General features: G+C 49.8%; 1 protein-coding gene across 16 annotated transcripts in view; it reads left to right on the forward strand.

The window, feature by feature from the left end:
• The window catches only part of LOC144943769 (calcium-dependent secretion activator 1-like), a 366,726-nt gene that overhangs the window by 154,203 nt on the left and 192,234 nt on the right, over nucleotides 1-20,289 (forward strand). For all 16 annotated transcript variants that reach the window (XM_078871583.1, XM_078871587.1, XM_078871581.1 and 13 more), the window contains exon 3: nucleotides 9,915-10,028. In XM_078871583.1, the coding sequence (XP_078727709.1) occupies nucleotides 9,915-10,028 (114 nt within the window). The remainder of the gene's footprint in view (nucleotides 1-9,914; nucleotides 10,029-20,289) is intronic.

Here is a 20,289-nt window from a genome sequence, read left to right on the forward strand (position 1 = left end):
AGGTAGTGTACCACGTGGGTCTCCAGTAGGTAGTGTACCACGTGGGTCACCAGTAGGTAGTGTACCACGTGGGTCTCCAGTAGGTAGTGTACCACGTGGGTCACCAGTAGGTAGTGTACCACGTGGGTCACCAGTAGGTAGTGTACCACGTGGGTCTCCAGTAGGTAGTGTACCACGTGGGTCTCCAGTAGGTAGTGTACCACGTGGGTCACCAGTAGGTAGTGTACCACGTGGGTCTCCAGTAGGTAGTGTACCACGTGGGTCTCCAGTAGGTAGTGTACCACGTGGGTCACCAGTAGGTAGTGTGCCACGTGGGTCACCAGTAGGTAGTGTACCACGTGGGTCTCCAGTAGGTAGTGTACCACGTGGGTCTCCAGTAGGTAGTGTACCACGTGGGTCACCAGTAGGTAGTGTACCACGTGGGTCTCCAGTAGGTAGTGTACCACGTGGGTCACCAGTAGGTAGTATACCACGTGGGTCTCCAGTAGGTAGTGTACCACGTGGGTCTCCAGTAGGTAGTGTACCACGTGGGTCTCCAGTAGGTAGTGTACCACGTGGGTCTCCAGTAGGTAACAGTGTACCACGTGGGTCTGCAGTAGGTAACAGTGTACCAAGTACTTGGTACTGATTTATCCGTGTCAATTGCAACTTGCAATCTAGGGCTTGATAACAAATTGGCCAAAGCCCCCAGCAAACATTAGCCTCCTAACAAGACAGCCTTGAGACTCGGTCACATCTTGTACGTTTACATAACGAACGCTTTTTTTTGTCATCTCGTCAAAGTCTGCATTTTACACATCTGCCAATGGGCTCTATTCATGTGCAAACGGGCGACGAATTGATATGGAGATTAAGTGATACGCGCTGGCTCCCTGAGCATCACGGAGGAGTTCTCCTGTGAGTGCGTCTCGGCGAGTCGAGCGTCGAGCTTAAATTATACACTGCCAAGAGATGCGTAATGAGCTTCTTCAGCCCCGAGATTTCAAATTCATAGCTGGCCATTGATTCCATCAGTTTGATTGATGGCTGATGCTAAACTACAGGACATGTGCCAGGGCTTTAATGCGCGTTTCTATCAAGCGGCAGGTATTTGCAATGCTAATGTTCCCACTGATGATAGCCGTTATATTAAAGACCGGCGATATCGACACAAATGAGATTTGCATTATCTCCTAACGTGCTTACACAACAACTCGTTGAGTGTCAAGTGGGCAGACGAACTATTACTCTGTGGGTTTTCACGGTTGTGCTGCACAGATTTCTTCTTCATGTCTCTTCGCTGTACTACCCCAAACAAACCCATGGGAGATCCAGATCACATATCTGTCTGGATGAAATGAAATCCGCATTTTTTCCAGCCAGTCTCAATCCACTAGGTTATTTAATTTTAGTGTGTCCTTCTCCTGATTTTCAGGCTTGCTTGCCGTGCCATCGCATTCGCAGCACCACGTCTGTTGACCACTCATTGATATGCTAATTTTTTCTCTAACCCTCCTCCCTCTCTCTGCCTCCGCCCCCCCCTCTGTCTATTTAAGGCCACCACACAGAGACGATCACCCCTCTCTGTTACCTGTATTGCTCTCGCTATGTATCTTGGTGATATCTGTCTGCTAATATGTCTGTCTATAGTTTTCTGGTTAGATTTTATGTCGCTATTTCATTATACCTGATGATGATTGCTTGTGTTGCAATCGAAACGTCGTATTCTATTATTTAATTTAATTTATTATTTTATCTTTAGACGTGACTTAACCGAAAGAAACAAATAATAATTCCTGCAGTCACGAAAGTTCGAAAATTAAGATTGAAAGAAGGCCCTCTCCGCGCCATGTCGGTCATGGGGAGTTTTTTGTTGTTTAACCATACTTCACCTTGGCGGTCAGCGTGGGTCGGTGGAGGAGGTAGAGGGCAGGGGCTGGTTGACACATCGCTTGCGGCTGACGCGCTGTTAGCCGGGCTCGGCAATGGAACTTGGGCCGCCGGGTTCACGGGGGGTCGGCACGCTAACTGCTGCACCACCGCTCCTCCCTGCTGCCTGGATACTGAGCAGACGACGATGTCGCGCTGCTTTGCTCACACAACGCCTCCTCAACACCCCGTCACTGACGACCGCCAATGCCGTTGTCGTTGGGAGGCGTGTCCGTGATTCAACTTTGGCGCACGAGCAGGTGTTGCAATATCTAACAAATTGTTTCCTACATGGGAATGTCGTTGGAAATTGCTGCCAAGAATGCGATCAGTCAGCCGTTCGGGCGTGGCCCAGTGGCCTGATGCTGACCGGTAATGAATCGGTCTGTCCAGGCACCGACATTGGCTAATCGCTCGATCATGGGAGTGTAACAAATATATTCGTAGGCTCTGCGCTGTGATCCTCACTGATGCGGTTGGATTCCCGGCGAAATACACTGCACGCATACACACACACATACGTATCAAGGGTGAAATAGATGCAATCCAGGGTGTTTATTAGAACCTCGCCTGCTATGCAGGAGGTCGTGGGTTCGATCCCGACCCTGATGCCTGCTGTATATTTGGAGTCTGTGTGTGTCTCTCTCTCTCCCCATGGTCGCGTGGATTTTTCCCCGGGTCCTCCGCTTTTTTCCCTCCACATTTAGAAATATGCGTTTCGAGTATTTGGCTGTTATAACGTTTCCACGTGATAAGCCACCTCATTTGTGGTCAGGTCGATTCTGAAAACGATCTGTATAGCTCAGTGGGCCTTACCTGGTGATATTTAAATAGTGTAGTTGAGGTGCAAGGATCAATTCTTATTTTTGGCGATGTGCTAAATGCTAGCACCTCTACTGGCTGCAGGGATGACATGAAGCCGTTATGTACATGTAGAATAAAAAAAACGATATGTGAACAAATCAGTCAAAACAACATCTGAAAAATAAAAATAGGGCTTAATTAAGTGTGGTTAACACCGAGTGGAAATAAGTGGTTCACAAACACAAGGGAGATGCAATTCTACTCTACGTAAAAGGAGCATCATGGTCAAAAGAAACTACCTCCAATTGTACTATATATAGACTTGGTATGAATGTGATGGATATATATGCGCAGTGAATGAACTAGGTCGGCTTGCTGGTAATAAAAATCTAAATTAATATTGCTTCGATGTGTGAATTGCTACGTCACTTGATGTATGAACCTGCAAGGGGTCTCTCTGACATCAGCTGAGAAATGGATTTTTGTGAAATCGCTAATATGCAATCGTCGATGTTCGTGTCGGCGTACGCACGCGACAGAATCTCCGGGTGGCCACACTTCCTGCCACGTGCTAAACGCTCCGGCACGCAGGAGCTGTCCAAACATCACCATTCTCAGAACCCTACGAGTAGACAGCGTTGGGAACCGGTGATTGTTCCTGAGATAACTAAACTATTATTAACAAACTAAACACATTTTACCAGGTAAGGCCCACTGAAGTATACAGCTCTTTTTTAGAAGCGACCTGGCCATCACAAACGATAGCCCAATTCATTGGCGTATCACCATGTGGACATTTAAAGCTTCCAAATACTAAATTCAAGTTGATGGAAAAATCGGAGGACCTGGAGAAAAATCCACGCGACCACGAGGAGAGACATATACAGACTCCGAATATAGAGCAGGCATCAGGGTCGGGATCGAACCCACGACCTCCTGCATACCAGGCGAGGGATTTAACATCTCTCCACCGCGGCGCCCAGATAAGTGAATCAAACACATTTCTGCGACGTCATTATTCACTGTCATGCTGCTGTTGACCAAATCAATCCGGAACGCGCTCCGTCTCGTCAGATCTCAGGAGCTAAGCGGGGGTTGAGCCTGGACAGCGCTTGGATGGGTGGATGGGCGGGCGACCACCACCCGTGAAACAGGTACCATAGGGTGCGGTGGGACTGCGTTGTCAGAGGGCAGTGCAGCCACACGCATTGTACCATACTGTGTTCCAACATCTATGCGCCCCCCGCAGTGACCAGTGTGGTTGAAGGGTTGCAACATAAGCCAGCGCAGGCGGCACGCCGAGGGGGAGGCCCTCGTCCAGCGGTGGATCTGTGGCTGTCGATTGTTGACGGGTGCTCGCTGACAGCACTGCCAGTAGGTGAAGTAGTCCAGCGGCTCTCGACCTGGGGTGCACCCTGCACCCCCTGGGGGTGCGAGATGCCCTGTCTGGGGGGCCTTCATAGGTCCTGCTCGCTAACAGCACTTGCCCCAACAATCTGTTGAGGCTCTACGGGAGTATTTGTCTGTGTGTGCATTTGTGGGAGTGTAGCGGTTCGTGCACTACCTCGTGCCACGTTTGCTGTCCGCGGCCAGGAAGCAAACCCAGCCGCATGGACGTCACGTTAGATGTTGCAGTTCTACGGTTTTGGGTGCACGTGATTTCGGACACTCTTTAAGATGTGGCCAGTCGTGAGTAGAATGTTGAAGTGGTGTATTCTTTGGGGCATAGTATGTGAAGCGATTCGCAATAAGGGAGAAATGGCCATTAAATACCACGGTGGCGGACGTACTCAAGACGAACTGCTTTTATTTATCTCTGCTGAGATGGTGGAGGTGGTGTATATTCATGTTCAGCGACGTGTCAAGCCAGTGAATGAGTTCACAAACCAGCCATTAGATTTTCTCACACTGCGAATGAATAAAGCCCAATCTGCGTGCTTAGGGTTTCGAACGTTTTTTTCACGTGAGATTTCCCAATTTATAAAAGTACCCACACGGATGAGGCAACAGCAGTAATTAAAGCCCCTTTGTCGACGCACTGCTGGATGATGGCCTCCCGACTCCGTACTGGTCCTGGGGTTTCTCACCACGCCGGTCAGCGTGGGTTTGTTTAGGGGGCAGGGTGGGGGGGCAGAATCAGTTCAGATCTTACTGATGTGAGCCTTGCTCAGGAATCAAGCTCATCCAGCCACCTTCCGGGCTTGGCTGCACTAACCTCCGTGCCACCACTCCGCCACGTCACGTGGATGTAATCCATAGATACGATTGTAATGTCGGAAATGTGATCATCCTACGGCAGCTCATGCCTCTCATGTGTGATTACTTTCCATTCCTTCCGTGTATTTCTATATTAAGTTGAACCTTGTGCTGTGGTCAAAGCTAAAACTCTATAAGTAAGCCTGACCTCCCTGGAACCCCGGAAACCGCATTATCCCATCATGTGGCCCCCGTGTTGCCTCCAGCTATGGCTAATGTCGTAGGTGATTGGTTGGAATAGCCCTGACGGCACTGGCAAGAGCCATGGACGGGAGTAAACTTATCAATCTGTGATGATTCAGTCGTTTAGCCGGGGGGGGGAGGAGGAGCGGAGAATTAAATCAACTCCCGACTTTGAAGTTGGAAAGATCTGGAAACATTGTCAGTAGACATTTGTAAGAGCACCCTTAGGCCCCGCCTGGCTCAGATATCAGCTCGGGAGACGCAATGAAGGGAAGAGTCACCCTCTGCTCACTTGTGCATTGGGGTGGCACTCATCTCGATGTTGTGGCCCTGAGCCAATGTATGGAATTCTACATTCTCATGGCAGGGCCAGTCTGTCAATACAACGGCCACTGTCAATTTCCCATTAAGTGGCACTATTTTGGTGACCCCGGAGGGGTGATGGTCCGAGTGAATCCTCGATCGTAAACCGTGAGGGTTGTGAATCAAGCGCTCCAACCTGCAGTGCCACCGGTCGGAGTGCTGTGTAGAGTTACGACGGCGTGTGTCACCATCATCTGGACTTGATGAGACAGAAGTGTGAATTTTTTCACGAAACCCATTCACGATGTGAAACCTGTGGAGCGATGGTCGAGTTGTTGATAGTGCACTGCGCTATCAACCTGGTGACCCAAGTGCGATTCCCAGCGATGGTTCACGTCAGTGGTGAGATCTTTACTGCCCCTGTGCGCTCCCACTTCGCCAAGCCGCGCCGACCAGCATGGTGAAGTATGGTCACACATCCCCCATGACCAACATATCCGTGGGGAGATTCTTTGTTTCCGCAGTGGACTGACAAAGGGCTGTGAATGTAATGTTATCTTTTTTCAGATAAGCCCTGCACTCATTAATATTCTCCGGCTATAGCTTTCACTCAGCATTAAAGACGCATTGTTCATTTCTAATTGCAAGCACCCTTAATTTTCCTTTGACACAAATGTACTCAAATACTAATTACAAATTTATTCACCTTAATTAAACAGTTTTCTAAAAAAGGCTACCCACGTAATTTTACGGATTTTTTTATTACCATTTTATTATTTGCTTTCGCAGGCGCTCCCAAAACAACACCGCGCGGAGACCGCGCAGAAGTTTGTTAAATTAACAAATTAATTTAGAAAATTGTTTTCCCTTTCGCCAGCAAGCACCCACCCAGCAGATTTAGAAATGAAAATGTTTGCGGAACGAAAGCGAGGGGGTCGTTTCTCGTGGGGGGGGGCGGCCAGGGGGTCGGCTCTCCCGCCGAGGGGGCGAGGCGGCGAGCGCTGGGGGGCTGTTTGGCTTTGACCCCCTCCCCCCATGCCCCCAGGTTCAGTCCCTGCTGAGCCGGATTCTACCTTCAATCGATCGGCCCTTTGGTTGAGGGGCCCGATGAAAGTGTGTCGGGGCCTGTTGAGAGGCGATCTCCCTTCATTATCTTAGCGAGAGCATAAAGCGCTGCTCCAGACCGTGTCCGGAGTCGGCCGGGCTGCGCTGTTGTGTTTGTGCTACAACCAGCGTCGGTCATCGTCATCAGCATCATCGTTATCATCGGCATCAGCAGCAGCGGTGGCACTGGTAAACATTCTTTATCCGCTTTTGGATGCACTCTGTAGGTCACTTTGTTTTGTCACGTTTTTTTTATCGTGATTTGTTTTAGCAGCCATTGATAATGCTTTTGTCAATCCACCGCTATTTTACTGCTGTGTTACTGATGTCCTTTATTGAGCCGAGAGAGCTTTGCTGACTGCCGGTGCAGGAGGGTCCTGCACCGGCACATTTGGCCAATTCCGTTCGCGAGTGCTTGTGGGAGGGGTATGGGAGAATCCGGAGAAACTCCACCACACCCGAGGAGGGTTAACACTCGAAGCTTCTGCACAGATTGATTCAAGAAATCCATTGCTATACTGCCATCTCTTGACCGTCTCGTAAGCCTCACGTTCACGCGCTTGGGATGTGCAGAGGACATCCCTCTGTGTAGGGTGACCACTGCTGACAAAGTGGCTCTGAGTCGCAATGCACCGAGGCAGTCCCCGACGGGGATTTAAACTCACAGTACAACACAGTTTGGGTTCCTGAAGCATCTGGGACTGCGCGTCTCGGGGTGCTGAACGGAAGCGTGGGCATATATATTTATATAGAGAGACGCAGTCAGTGAGCAGAGGAATAAAGGAAGGTCTTGAGCCTGGACTTGAACGGAGCAGGGAGTCAAGAGCAAAGAGGGCTGCGGTATAAGGGGATCCAGGCGCTGGGGAGGAAGCAGAGGAGAATGAGCAAATATCGTAATCCATCCCCTTTACAAATTGAGCAAACTATTTTTCTTGGCGGCTTCGGTTGTCAGCGGCAAGCTCCAACCGGCGCCGTGTCGGGGCGGCGGCCTGGACGGATTAACGAAATAGAAAATATTTTTTCTAACTTTTATATCAATATTTTATATAAACAACTGCCCATTATAGAGCAATGTGGCACCACCCGCGGAGGCTTCGTCACAGCTGGCACGCTCTGCCGGGCATGTCACGTGGACGAGGGAGGATGAAATCGCGCAAGCCGCCTCGCCCCCGTCTCCTCCGCGTTGTGTCACCCCGAGATCGAAGGCGCGGGAGCGCCGTCGTTAGCGGCCAGGCGAGCGGTGCGCTGGACCGTCACCTAACGAGACGCCGGATTAAACGGGGTGGCTTTCGTTTGCTCCGCTTGGCTGAGTCGGCCGGTGCCGCCCCGGGGGGAGATCTCGGTGGAGAGCACCGGGTGCGGGCACCGCGTGTGCGTGGTTGGGGCCCGCGCCTGCCAGCGCTGGCTGCTTGTTCGTTTACGCGAGCAACCCCCCCCCCCCCCGCCGCCAGTGAGCTAGCGCAATGCAGCGCGGCACCGTGAAGGTTGCCGTGAATGCGTTGCGCTCAGAGTTGACCGTGTTAGTCGACGGTTGGCACCTTCCTGCTCGGTGCGGGCGTGCAGGGTGCGTGGCGCACGCTCGCTTCACTTCCGTCGTAAAGGGCCACGGTCAATCCACTGCTGGAGGAAGGGCCCCTCTCCCCACGCGCCCGACAAAAGGTTAACAATCCACCCAGTACCTGCACGCCAGCTGATTTCGTCGCTACATCTCCTCGCTCAACGGGCGAGGTGGCGGCGTCCGAGCACTGAGCCATCCACAGTTGATATCCTCGGTTGGATTCCGGGTAACCAACCCCCACAGTGTGGAGGAGGCTTCTACGGTGTCAGCCCAGTCCACCGATGATGACAACGGAGCGATCCAACACCGCTGTTTAGTTTGGCTCAGCGCGGCTCTGCGGACTAACGCGATTAATCGCACCGGATGGTCGTCATGTGGCAAAACAGTCTTCGTCTTCTTTCTTCCGTACGGCTGCTGATGCAGATGCAGAGCAGCAATGACAATTTCACATTTAGGCGAAGCCCAGATAACCACGGCGTCAGGAGTATATCATACCTGTGACGTCTCAGTGTCACGTGGGGGTTCATTACGATCGCGAGATACTCGCTGTTCAGTTGAGGCATTCCTTGTCCCGGGGCCAATCTGGCGCGTCGTTGTTCAGGGCCACTGGCGTGGCTCGTGCTGCTGTTGCTCTGGAGACCGGGAGATCGACGGCGTTCATCGATCTCCCACTCAGCAGCGCGGGCTGCGTGCAGGCTGCTGCTGCTACTGCTGATGCCAGCTCCACTCCGGCGAAACAGAGGAAGCCGCCGGGCCTGGGGATGGAAGGGCGCCCTCTAGCGCCGGAGTGTTTGAAGCGCCGCCGTGATTCGTTCACCGGCGTTGTCTTCCAGGACCCTTGCATAGAACGACGACGACGACGCGTGCGAGGAAGTTCAGGGAGTTGACGTTTCTGCACACGAGGACATTGACTTTGTTTGGCGCAATGAGGCGTGATTGCCCTTAACACCTCACAAGAACAACATGCCTACAGTTGTCGAGATGCACACGCAGGGTGCCTTTTTTTGGTCAATCCACAGCTGGATGAGGGCCTCCACCAAGCCATGCGGGTCCTAGGGGCTATGTGACCATACTTCACCACGCTGGTCAGTGCAGGTTGGTTGAGGTAGGCAGTGTAGACGTGAGAGGATAGTGCAATACAACAAGCGATGTTGCCGCACTGCCATCTGACGACGCATCGTCATCCGCAGCCGCCTGTAGCACCTATTATGCATGGTGGTTGCCCATTGAAGCACCAATCAGGATTAACGCCTGCTTAGCTTCCGACACCTGATGAGATTGGGCGCATTCTGGGGAATTTCCCGCACCTCCGAGAAGCACGCTTGGCAACGTACGGTGCGAAAGGAGTTCACCTTAAGTTACGTACGTGACTTGGGCGTAGGCGAGCTCGCTTTAGAAGCCTGCATTATTAATGCGCCGTGTAAAAAATGAGTTGAGTGGAGTTATTGCGTTGTAAGACGTGAGGTGAAGGAGTGAACTATTCTTGTATCGATCTGCTGTTGGCACGGGTGACTTTGTGTGTTTTAAACTTCTGCGCGTGCCACAAATGCAACACCGTGCGGCGGGCGCGCGCATCGCAAAAGGACATCCGCACCGCACCGCATTACGACAGCCTCAATTCGTCGCGTTGCCGTTCGCGAGCGTCTTTAATGATAGCGCTATCACAACGTGCGGCAAACAGAACCCCGTGTGCGTCCCGTTGAAGTCTCACCGGGCTCCAAATGAAGGGATGTGTTTAGACCGACTGATTGAATCGTCCCTCTCTGTGCCTCTTCTGTCTCCCCCCCGCCACCCGCAGATCAACAAACAACAGCTCCAGCAAGTGAAGGATCGTTTCCAGTCGTTCATCAACGGAGAGACGCAGATCGTGGCTGACGAGGCCTTCTGTAACGCCGTGCAGAGCTACTTCGAGGTACTGGAACGAGCCGACAAACAAACTCCCCCATCTTGCTGCACGCTGCTCCTAACAGGATCTCCAATTTAAAATGCGCTACGGGTTTTTTCTCCCCCCCCCCCGATACGTACATTTACTGTGCTCTGCAACTGTCACCCGTGCTGGTGTGGTGTTCGCATACGCGCGCGCACGTGCGTGTACGGCACATTTAGTCAATCCGCTGCTGGATGAGGGCCCCTTCCTCAAGCCGTTGTGGGTTGCTCGCCGGTAACTTCACTACGCCGGTAACTTCACCACGCCGGTCACTTCACCACGCCGGTCACTTCACCACGCCGGTCACTTCACCACGCCGGTCACTTCACCACGCCGGTCACTTCACCACGCCGGTCACTTCACGCCGGTAACTTCACCACGCCGGTCAGCGCGGGTGGGTGAAGCGGGCCGAGTGGCTCGCTCAAGCGTCGTTTGGCAGTGATGTTCACCACGGCCCGGAATCGAACTCCGGTCACCATCGGATTCGGCGGCGCAGAGCGCCAACCGCTGTACCACACATCAAATTGACGTGACTGAGCGATCCACCGCAAAGGTTTACAATCTATTCATGCCTCATCTGCCAGCATGCACCTTCACTCTGCGACCAGTGTAGGCGATTGATGTTCTTTGTTTTTATTTCACCAAACCTCGCTACATGTTGTGGATGAACCGACAAGGGTGACTGGCGGATGCCCCAACTGCACGCCTCACTCTGCCAGATTGCTTTGTTTGAGGCCTGTGACACTTACTCGGCTCTCTGTTGTGCGAGCATCGCTCCTGCACCTGCCGTTGTTGCAGTCAAAGCCACACGCACGCACGCACACACACGCTGCAGTGTGCCGTGGTAAACGTGTCAGGCTCAGAACAGCACCAGCTGTCTTGTGTTTCAACGCTTCCTGTCTGCCGAGCGTAGTCCAGCTGCCCTTCCCGCAGACACCTTTACACACAAACAGGCCGTTGGGTCGAGTGCTGTTAGCGAGCACCTGTGAAGGCCAGCGCAGCGGACCAAGCGGTGGGTTGTAACAAGCACCACGCCCGGCCACTTCTGTCTTCCCCCGTGCTGATGTTTCCACATCGCGCCAGTTTCTCATTCGAGACTTGAGTCGACATCGTGGAGGCCCGGGACCATTTCAGACCTTCGTCGCCGACGGTGGCCGCGAACGCAGCGCAGTTGAGGCAAACACAGAGAGACAGACGCGCCGCGCCCGTACACGTTGCAAACATTGTGTCACGAGGTGAGATAACGGCTGAGAAATCAAGACCCGAAGCCCGGCAGTATATCTTTCACGTCCACAGTGCTCGGAGATAAGGCGGTGTCGGCGGGACGCAACGCGACCCGTCTTTGTGTACGCAGATAAAATTAGGTTTCCTTTTGAAGTGGCTTTGAAAAACATAAATGAAATGTTCAGTTGTTCGGCTGAGAGTGATTGGTGAGAGCCGTGCGTGTGTGTGTGTGCGCAGGCAAAATTATTTTTTCAAAGCCTCCCTCAAATCTCGTATCTCTCCGAGCCATCCACGTGCGCACAGCCTGCGTGTGCGCTGCTACATTTGCCGATAGTGTGAGGCTATTTAATAGCGAGCATGTCGAATCCAGGTAGACACAGGCGACGTGGCAGACGAACGTCTGCGTATGACGGGCAGCTTGGAAACGACCCGGCTTGTACCGTGGGCGTCTGTGCAGCGAGAGGCGGCCGATGGGGCCGTGACGACAGCATGTCTGGTCGCGTACCGCAGCCAATGTGTTTAGCTCTCCTGTACTCTGCACCCCTCTCGTGCTTTGGGTATTGTTTTGTTGTCGTAACTTTGTGACCCGCCCCTCATGGACATCTGGGGAGTAAAAGAGCTTCATAGCTCATTGTATTTCTCCAGGATAAAGCAAGATTCTGATTCTGAATACAGAAACAATGTTTGCCAAACATCCTACACACAGGACCCTCCTGAATACAAGTCTTGAAACTCATTCATCAAGGTAGGAGTGGTACGAATGAATGTTTTGTGTTGTTTAGTTTTACTTCACACTGAGACGTATCTCTGAACAGAAAGGAGAGTCCTATCAACATGCCGGACTCCGCTGATGAAACACTGAATATCGAGAGTTTTGTTTGTGTTGAACCGATGCTGCTGAAATTGTGCACTCTCAGAAGGCCGTGTGTGGCTGATGGGATGTGTTAAAAAAAATACAAAAAGGTGGAGGGACAGATATGTGAAGGAGACGTATCGTCTGATCGTTGGCTGCTTATATTCTCCAGAATAACACCAATGATGAGTTTTTGTTGCGAAAATTCAAGGAATATTGTGATTGTAGAGGTTTAGTTTTTATTCAAAAGCACATTTGAGTTGAATTTTTTTAAGACGCTCATATTCTCCTTGTACGTAGAGTGTACGTCATTCAAATACTCCTTGTGATTTAAAATTTCTGTTCTTATGGAATCCCAGTTGAACTCTTGCGTCTTTATGACCCATGTTGATCATTCCTATTATACATTTATTATGAAAGCAATATTTTCATGAGAGAGTTTGAATGACTGCATCAGTTGCTCATGAATCAATTGCCTTAGCATCTTTTAAAAAAAGCTATCCATAATGGTAGTGTGATATTTATTTGACCTTTCCAGTATCTGATTTACGGGAAGGACGTGGCCAATGGTAGACAAATCTGTTCTCGGCGCAGCGTGTGCTTGTGGCCTGTCCGTTATTCTGTCCTCTTTGCATTCCGTGACCTCGGGTCTGTAATGGGGCGAAGTCTCAAAGTCTCCAAGTTTCCCTTCCTCAATAGAATAATAATTGAAGCATCGTAATTATCATGTTCACAATAAATGCATTTTATTTCTGCAACAGCATTCAAACGCCACATTTGCTAATACCCTGGGGTGAGATGGATTACGCCATCACCAGGACAATGACGGATGGCAATGACGTGGGGAGGCCTTCAACCAGCAGTGGATAGAACATGAATGATAACGATGGCGATGATGAGTATGATAATTTGGTTTTAACCTGATTTATTTTATGTTTGCCAGATTTGATATTCTCAGTGGTTTTGCCTCTCATTTGCGGGTTTTGTCCATGCTCGCTGTTGGTTTTTTTCAAGTTACTCGCATGAGTACGCTCAATTAGGGAATTTGCCAAATATGTAAATGTGTCCTTCTACAAGAGATTGAGCCTCTCCTGGTTAAATATTTCAAATTATGTCCAGCGGTTTCATTTTTCCATGAGTTACAAACAAGAAATCCATTGTTAAGTGTTTTCCAGTTTTTTCACGGCTTGTGTGGGCCCTCCTCTTAATTGAAATCGATGAAGGAATTAATTGATCATTAGTAATGCGTTGACTGCCGTTTCGTTGGACACGGTGTTACTGGATGAGCCTAATGGCGAGTGAGGCAGCTGCAGTGGAGGAACGTGTTACTGTGATCTTGTAGGAGCCCAGTAATTACACTATTGAAACTTTTTTTTTAATTTTACCAGGTCAAGCCCACTGAGCTATATATCTTTTTCAGAAGCGAGCTGGACACAAATGATCGCTCAACGAAGTGGCTTTTCATCTGGCAATTTTATAGCAGCCAAATATTCTAAACGCATGTTGATTCTAAATGTGGAGGGAAAAACCGGCGGACCCGGAGAAAAATCCACACGACCACGGGGAGCGAGACACGTAGACTCCAAATATACGGACGTCAGGGTTGGGATCGAACCTACGACCTACTGCATACCAGGCGACGGGAGTTAACACCTCGCCACCGTGGCGCCCTAATGATTCCCATACAGTTGGCGTCCCATTCCCATCGCAGCCATCCACGTGGTCTGCGTGCCGCGTGGACTCGGGAAGCAAGGCGACGCTGGCACGCGAACCTGCACGGGGCTCCAGCGGTCCCGTGGCCCCCTGCCGCTCCACACCGCTGCCGACCAATTTAGTTCGACGTTCTTTCCCCCCCCCCCACCCCCCAGACAACAGTTTTTAACCCCAGAGGTTTCGTTCTGAATTGAGATTGATCCAAGCACGCGCACTCAGCCTCAACGGCTGAGCCTCGGCATTCACCGTCATCATTAACCGACGGCTGCCTTATACATAATTGAGAGATTACGCGTTCCGAGTGCCTTTGCCACTCCCGCCGGCATGGTTGCTGAAATGCGCTTTGCCCTTTGACCCCCACGATATCGGCTGTGCCCCATTGGACCAGAGTTTTTGTCAAAGAAGGGTTTGACTCAGTTGATTGACCTTAGTTTAACTGTGCATGAGCTCATTAAGAAAATATCACTTTTTTTTTGCAAGGAAGACGTGTTAAGTAGGTAATGACAGCAGACACAAGGGAACCGTGTACACAAATTATGTTTAAAACAACAACTTGTGCATAACGATACAAATGTCGGAAATGAAGGGCATTGCACAGGCATCAGCTTTCTACAAGAATCGTCTACATCATTGACATTTCAGAAATACTAAAGGATCTTAGCAAGTGAGTCGTACATCAAAACAAGTGTAATGCATGGAGAGATAAGTAGCTACTCTGGCTGCAAAATGCCTATAATACAAGAGTAATGGAACTTGTTTGAAACTTGTTATTTTGAATAGGCAAAACAAACTCACGTATCACTCCAACAATGTAACATTACTAAAGTGCAAGGCTGAAACGTTAGGAGCCATGGTTTGCAGCATCACAGCATGGTAGGCAATCAATAGTGTTGGCATCAACAGACCTTTAATAATCTATCATTGCGCTGAGAATGGATTTTGATGATGATAATGACGACAATACTGATGATAGTGATTGTAGCATTAAAAAAGGTTACTTGTATAAGGGCTTTAAAATATGTATATATAATTATTACTTAATAGTCAATCCTTGTTTAATGTATTATTTTAGTAGGCGCGAGCTCCATTAACACGTTGTCGTCATCGCCTTTGGCAAGATGTCACCCTGGCTCTCGGTTGAAGCTTCGCGGGTTCACGCTGAGCGTTCGTGCAAGCGACGGGGAAAGTTTGCCGCACTCATTATTATGTTGGGAGCACATCCGTGCCCTGCCGGTGTTACGGCTGTGCGTGGTGCGCGCTGCCTCGCAGAGATACAACGCGCCGAGCTGATGGAACGCACGCCAATGGTCGGGCCGTACATTTTGGAATGGATTTTCTTTTTTTGACTGACTGATCTTTATCTCCGTGCCAGTAAAACCCAAGCTTTTTCTCCATCGCACGAGCCGGCAAGGTCATTGTTACCTTGCAAACTTAGCGCCGCATGCCAGTGTTGTTATTTGTTTATTTTTTTCCCAAACTCACTTTTAAATTACGTTTCGCCAGGTTGTTCCGCCGTTGGAGCGTCCGCGACACAGTCGGGGTCTGGTTAAACCCATCATCCTTCCAGGGTTGCTAAAATGTGTACCGGATTTGTGTAAAGTTAACACCAGGACATGGAGGCGTATGCCTGCAATGCAGCGCTGTGGAGGCGAGGGTTAGTGAACCACGCAGATTCGTCAAAGACTGCCAAAGGCCCTGGGCTGCGTGGTGCCCAGGGACTGGCAGTACAGCAAGTAGGGGGTTTGTGAATCTGTCCGTGAAGATCTTTAGGCCTGGTAGTTTTCACAGTCGCTCCAGATTCCTCCACATGCAAGAGACACACGGCCATTACGTAAACTGTTTGACATTGAAGCGAATTTGCGGAATGTTACGCTGCTATCTTTCCGAAAATAACATCAATGAATGTGATGAAAGAATTCTCGTTTGTTTGTGCCGAAGAATTAAATTGGCTAACCATTTTAATGAAGGATCCAGGCTCTCCAGGATAAATAAAGGGCATTTTTTTTAAAGTGGAATTTTCCACTGATTAATTCAGTCAGACAGCAGAGGTGAGTGCTGCACCTGTGTGTATGTTCAACGTCTCTCGCACCGTACATAGCCAACCTTGCTAACCGGACGTGCACCTGACTCACGTGAGCAGAGAAACACACTGTGGTAACATCATGGGACCTCCTTTGCCAGAACCAAAATATGAGAATAGGTTTTCCCCTTTTTTCTGCCAACAAAACTGTTTTGTTGCCACAAAAAAGGGGAAACCTGATTCTCACACTGTGTTAAATTAAATTAAATCAAGATTTTCTTTTTTAAACAAAATTCGTCAATGACATTTCTTTAAAAGGAAATATAAATATAATCGGTGACGTTTTTGGGCACAAGAAGGGCATGTACCCCTCACGGTACTATTGACGAGTGTGTCGAGTTTGTGTTATTTGTGCATGATCGTGCACCACTGCCAATGCAGTAAGACCAAATAATGTTTTTATTTCAATAATGAATGACTCCAATTGGAGTGGTTGTGCAAAATGTAGTTAACCTATGACAGTGGATTAGTCAATGAGTTAAAGATGACTTGGGCACCGCGGTGGCGAGATGTTAACTACCTCGCCTGATGTACAGGAGGTCGTGGCTTCGATCCCAATCCTGATGCCGTGGTCGCGTGGATTTTTCTCCCGGCCCTCCGGTTTTTCCCTCCACATTTGGAATCAACACGCATTTAGAGTATTTGGCTGCTATAAATTTCCACTTGATAGGCTACTTCATTGAGCTATCATTTGTGGCGAGCCACTTCTGAGAAAGAGCTGTATAGCTCAGTGAGCCTTACCCGGTAAAATAAAAAGTTTAGTTTAGTATTATAGTTGGGTCGGGTGTTGGCCCTGTGTGCTTTGAACCCAGCCCCTTGACATTAATTCCCGGCCACGGCTGAGAATAGTTGGCGAGTGAAGTATGAATTGGTCCTGGTCTTCCCTCTTCACAAACCTCCATTGACTAACGTGGTGAAGTATGGTCAAACAACCTCTGTGAGTGGCACCGCATAGGGAGGCCTTCGTCCAGCAGTGGATATACCATGGCTGATGATTATGATGATTATTAATTATTCTGAAAGTTAACTTATAATTTGCACCAAATGACTCTGCAAAGCATGTGATGGAATATTGAATCTGACTAAGCAGTTAAGAGCAGCCTCCTTAATGTCCCATTACAGTGTCGGCACGCCTCCAACTTGGCACCGTGCTTGGGAAAAAGTTCAGCTCTCAAGTTTATTTTGTTTAACCAGAGGCGAGAACTAAACAGACGAGGATTTCTTCATTTGCACGAACGACTTGGGTACGCCAGCAGTAGTAAAACTCGGAAATAAACAGAAACAAGAGCCAAAGCAACACAATCTCGATTTGAAGTTTTCGTGACTGCAGGGATCCATACTCTTTGGTTCTTTCGATAAAGTCACGTGGGTATAAAATAAAATAAATTAAATCACGACGTTTCGGGCGCAACACAAGCGTCCGTCATCAGGAGGGACAACCACAGCAAGAAACAATTGCTGAAGTGGTCAATACTTGTGTTGCGCCCGAAACGTTGTGATTTAATTTATTTTATTTTCTACCTACGTGACTTTACCGAAAGAACCAAAGAGTAAAGCAACCCAAGTTTCAATTAGAGCAAAAACAGCCGCATTTCAGAAGATGTCAAAAAACATTCACAATCAATGAACATGTAATTAAACGCGTTCCAAGTAACAAGATCTGTCTTGGACATATTAGATTTTTTTTAAAACATTCATAATTAAATTAAGTTGTGGAAAACGTCAGTGTAGATTCAGAGCATGTTTGGGCACTAATATATGCGTCGAATACAACCGCAGGTGAAGTCGTCAAACAGCATCGGCAGTTGAGCATCGCATTCAAATATAGATGGGAGAGTAAAATCAAGGACTGTGTCGCATCTTTAGAGACAGAGGGGCGTTACGTAATCTCATTGACATTGAAGTGCAATTGCCAAACGTCAACACGTGGCTGATTTGCACCGCCAAAACAAGGGCCGGCCTTCTGTGCAATCTGGCTAATGTGGATCCTTGTCAATCGAATAAACGATGAGTGATTGGAGGTTACGGCTTCACATTCTGCATGCCCTTTAAACGACGTCATTTGGTTGATGCACGTGTTTGCATCGAGAATGCGGAATTTGACAAAATCATTCCCAAAGAGCGCCGGTCCCATCGGATCTCGGCAGCTAAGCCGGTTTCGGCCTGGATGTTGCTTGGACGGGTGATTGCCCGGTATAGAATAGGTGCCATAGGCTGCGGAGGCTACATTCTGGGCAGCCGAGGGCAGTTCAGCTCAACCTGTTGTTGTACTGTACTTATATTCTCCAACGTCTATGCTCCCCTGCCTTCACCAATCCGCTTTGACCAGCGTGGTGAAGTGTGGTCAAAGAACTCCCATGATCCGCTCTGTTTGGCAAGGCCCTCTTATCATCCATAATATAAGTTTTTAATAGAGGGTTTTTTGGGCCCTCTTATCAGCAGTGGTTTGACTCAAGAGGTTCTGTCGAGCTGAACCTCACTGAGGCTCAAGGTTATATTCATCACAAGGCTGCTGCTAAAGAAGTTCAACATCCGTGCGTACGTACGAGGGGCAGCAGAGAAAGAGCAACCTCCCAATGGGCTGCGATGTCACCTTGGCCGTAATGGGGACCCCCTTAGCACTTTGCGCGACCCATTATTTTAACCCTTTAGCCTTTCTTGAACCCCAATTGACACTTCTAGCCCCTTAGGGGAGCCGTGCCTTAGCGAGGCGGACTGTGATTTGGATGATTCGTTAAACGGAGGTTCTGTGTCCTTAACAATCGTTACGGGCCCCGTGAGACATCTGTTTGATGAAGGGCCAGGTGGCGTTAGCCCACGTGTCCCTGAGCTGCGATTCCACCACAGTTCAATACAAACACAATTCCCACGTCCCGTCGAGTTTCTCCCTCTTATCTCTGGCTCGGGTCAACTCTTTGATTCGAAGGAATGGAAGTCCTCGTTGCTGATGCGGTTAAATGAGTCGGGCTTCTGAGTAGAATCACCTGGGAGCAGCCCCAATGTCGTCGGATCTCTGGAAGCTGAGCAGGGTTTGATGCTGGATATCGCTCGGATGGGTGACCACCTGGCACAAACAGGCTGTCATCGGGCTGTGGGGCGATTTGGTTTGGGGAGTACGGCAACATCCATAGTTCTACCGTACTTCTATGCTCCCACGACTGTGCTCCCTGCCTTCACTGCACGGATCAGCGTGGAGAAGCGCTGTTAAAGAGCGATGTCGCTCAGTGGGCCTTGGCTGGTGAAAAAAACAATAATGAATTGCTCCCACGACGCATACGGAGAGGGGGAGACTCCCCCCGCACCCCCATCCAGCGATGTCTTACCCCCCCCTGCCCGCCTGGCCACCCCGCAGTATAATTGGGTACAGCTACAGTCGATCGGTAGTTTGTGTGCGGTGGGGCAAAGCGTGGGGACTCCCACCTCCTTCAACACGTGTGGAGGCATTTCGCCAGCAATGGCGTGAGCGAGCAATTGCAGGGCTGCGCCTTCACTCGTTAACTGGGAAGCGAGAGGGCATTTGGGCGAGGCGGTGACTTGGGTCGCCGTGTGGTTTGCGGGTTTGCCGCAACGGTGCCAATCGGTGCATTCATTATTAAACATTGCAATGGAATCGGTAATCGGTTCTGAAAATGGTTAGCGGTGTACCGACAGTCATTTTCCAAACCCTACTCACCTCCGAGATGAGGTGCATTCGGGGTGATTTCGTTGGCAACTCTCAACGTCACCGGCTATGATTATTATTATTATTGCGTCATCGCTTCATGTTGCGGTCTGGAGCGTGGAGCGGGCGATGGGAGCGCACCGTCCCCGTTACAATGTTGACTCGTGGAGTGTCCGCGCGTAATGTTTTTCCGCTGATTGTGTAAGCCTATCCTCGTGTTACATCAATTACATCAAAATGCCAGCCACAGCAAATCGATGATGCTCGCTGGATAAATGCTTAGGCTTGCGGTGCTGGCTGGCTTCCGATGAAGGAAATCCTATCCATGTTCTAATGGCAAGATCCCTTAGAAATTAAGCAGCAAGGAAACCTGATTTATTTATGTCTGCAGTCCTTACAGTTGGGATGTTATTAATCTCTGGCCAAGCGCGTGTGCTGTTTATTTTTTGCGGTCGAGCCACTGTGGTGCGATGGGACGCGCCCGACGCTTTGCAGTAACAGTTTTCCAGGTTCATTTGCCCGGCCACGCGCAGCAAATGGCGCAGTCCGCTCGTTAAAGCTCCCCCCCCCCGGTTATTATTTAACGCTGCGGTAGGCGTCGGAGGAGACGATCCGCCAGGGCTGGCCAAACAGCGGCCCCGCGAGCCGTGCACGCACCTGCCGGGAGGATCAGCGGGTACGCCTCGATGAGAGACGTGGCAAGTGTGTAAAGTGT

The sequence above is a fragment of the Lampetra fluviatilis genome, chromosome 32 (genome assembly GCF_964198595.1).
Source record: "Lampetra fluviatilis chromosome 32, kcLamFluv1.1, whole genome shotgun sequence".
In the NCBI taxonomy this organism is placed as follows: domain Eukaryota; kingdom Metazoa; phylum Chordata; class Hyperoartia; order Petromyzontiformes; family Petromyzontidae; genus Lampetra; species Lampetra fluviatilis.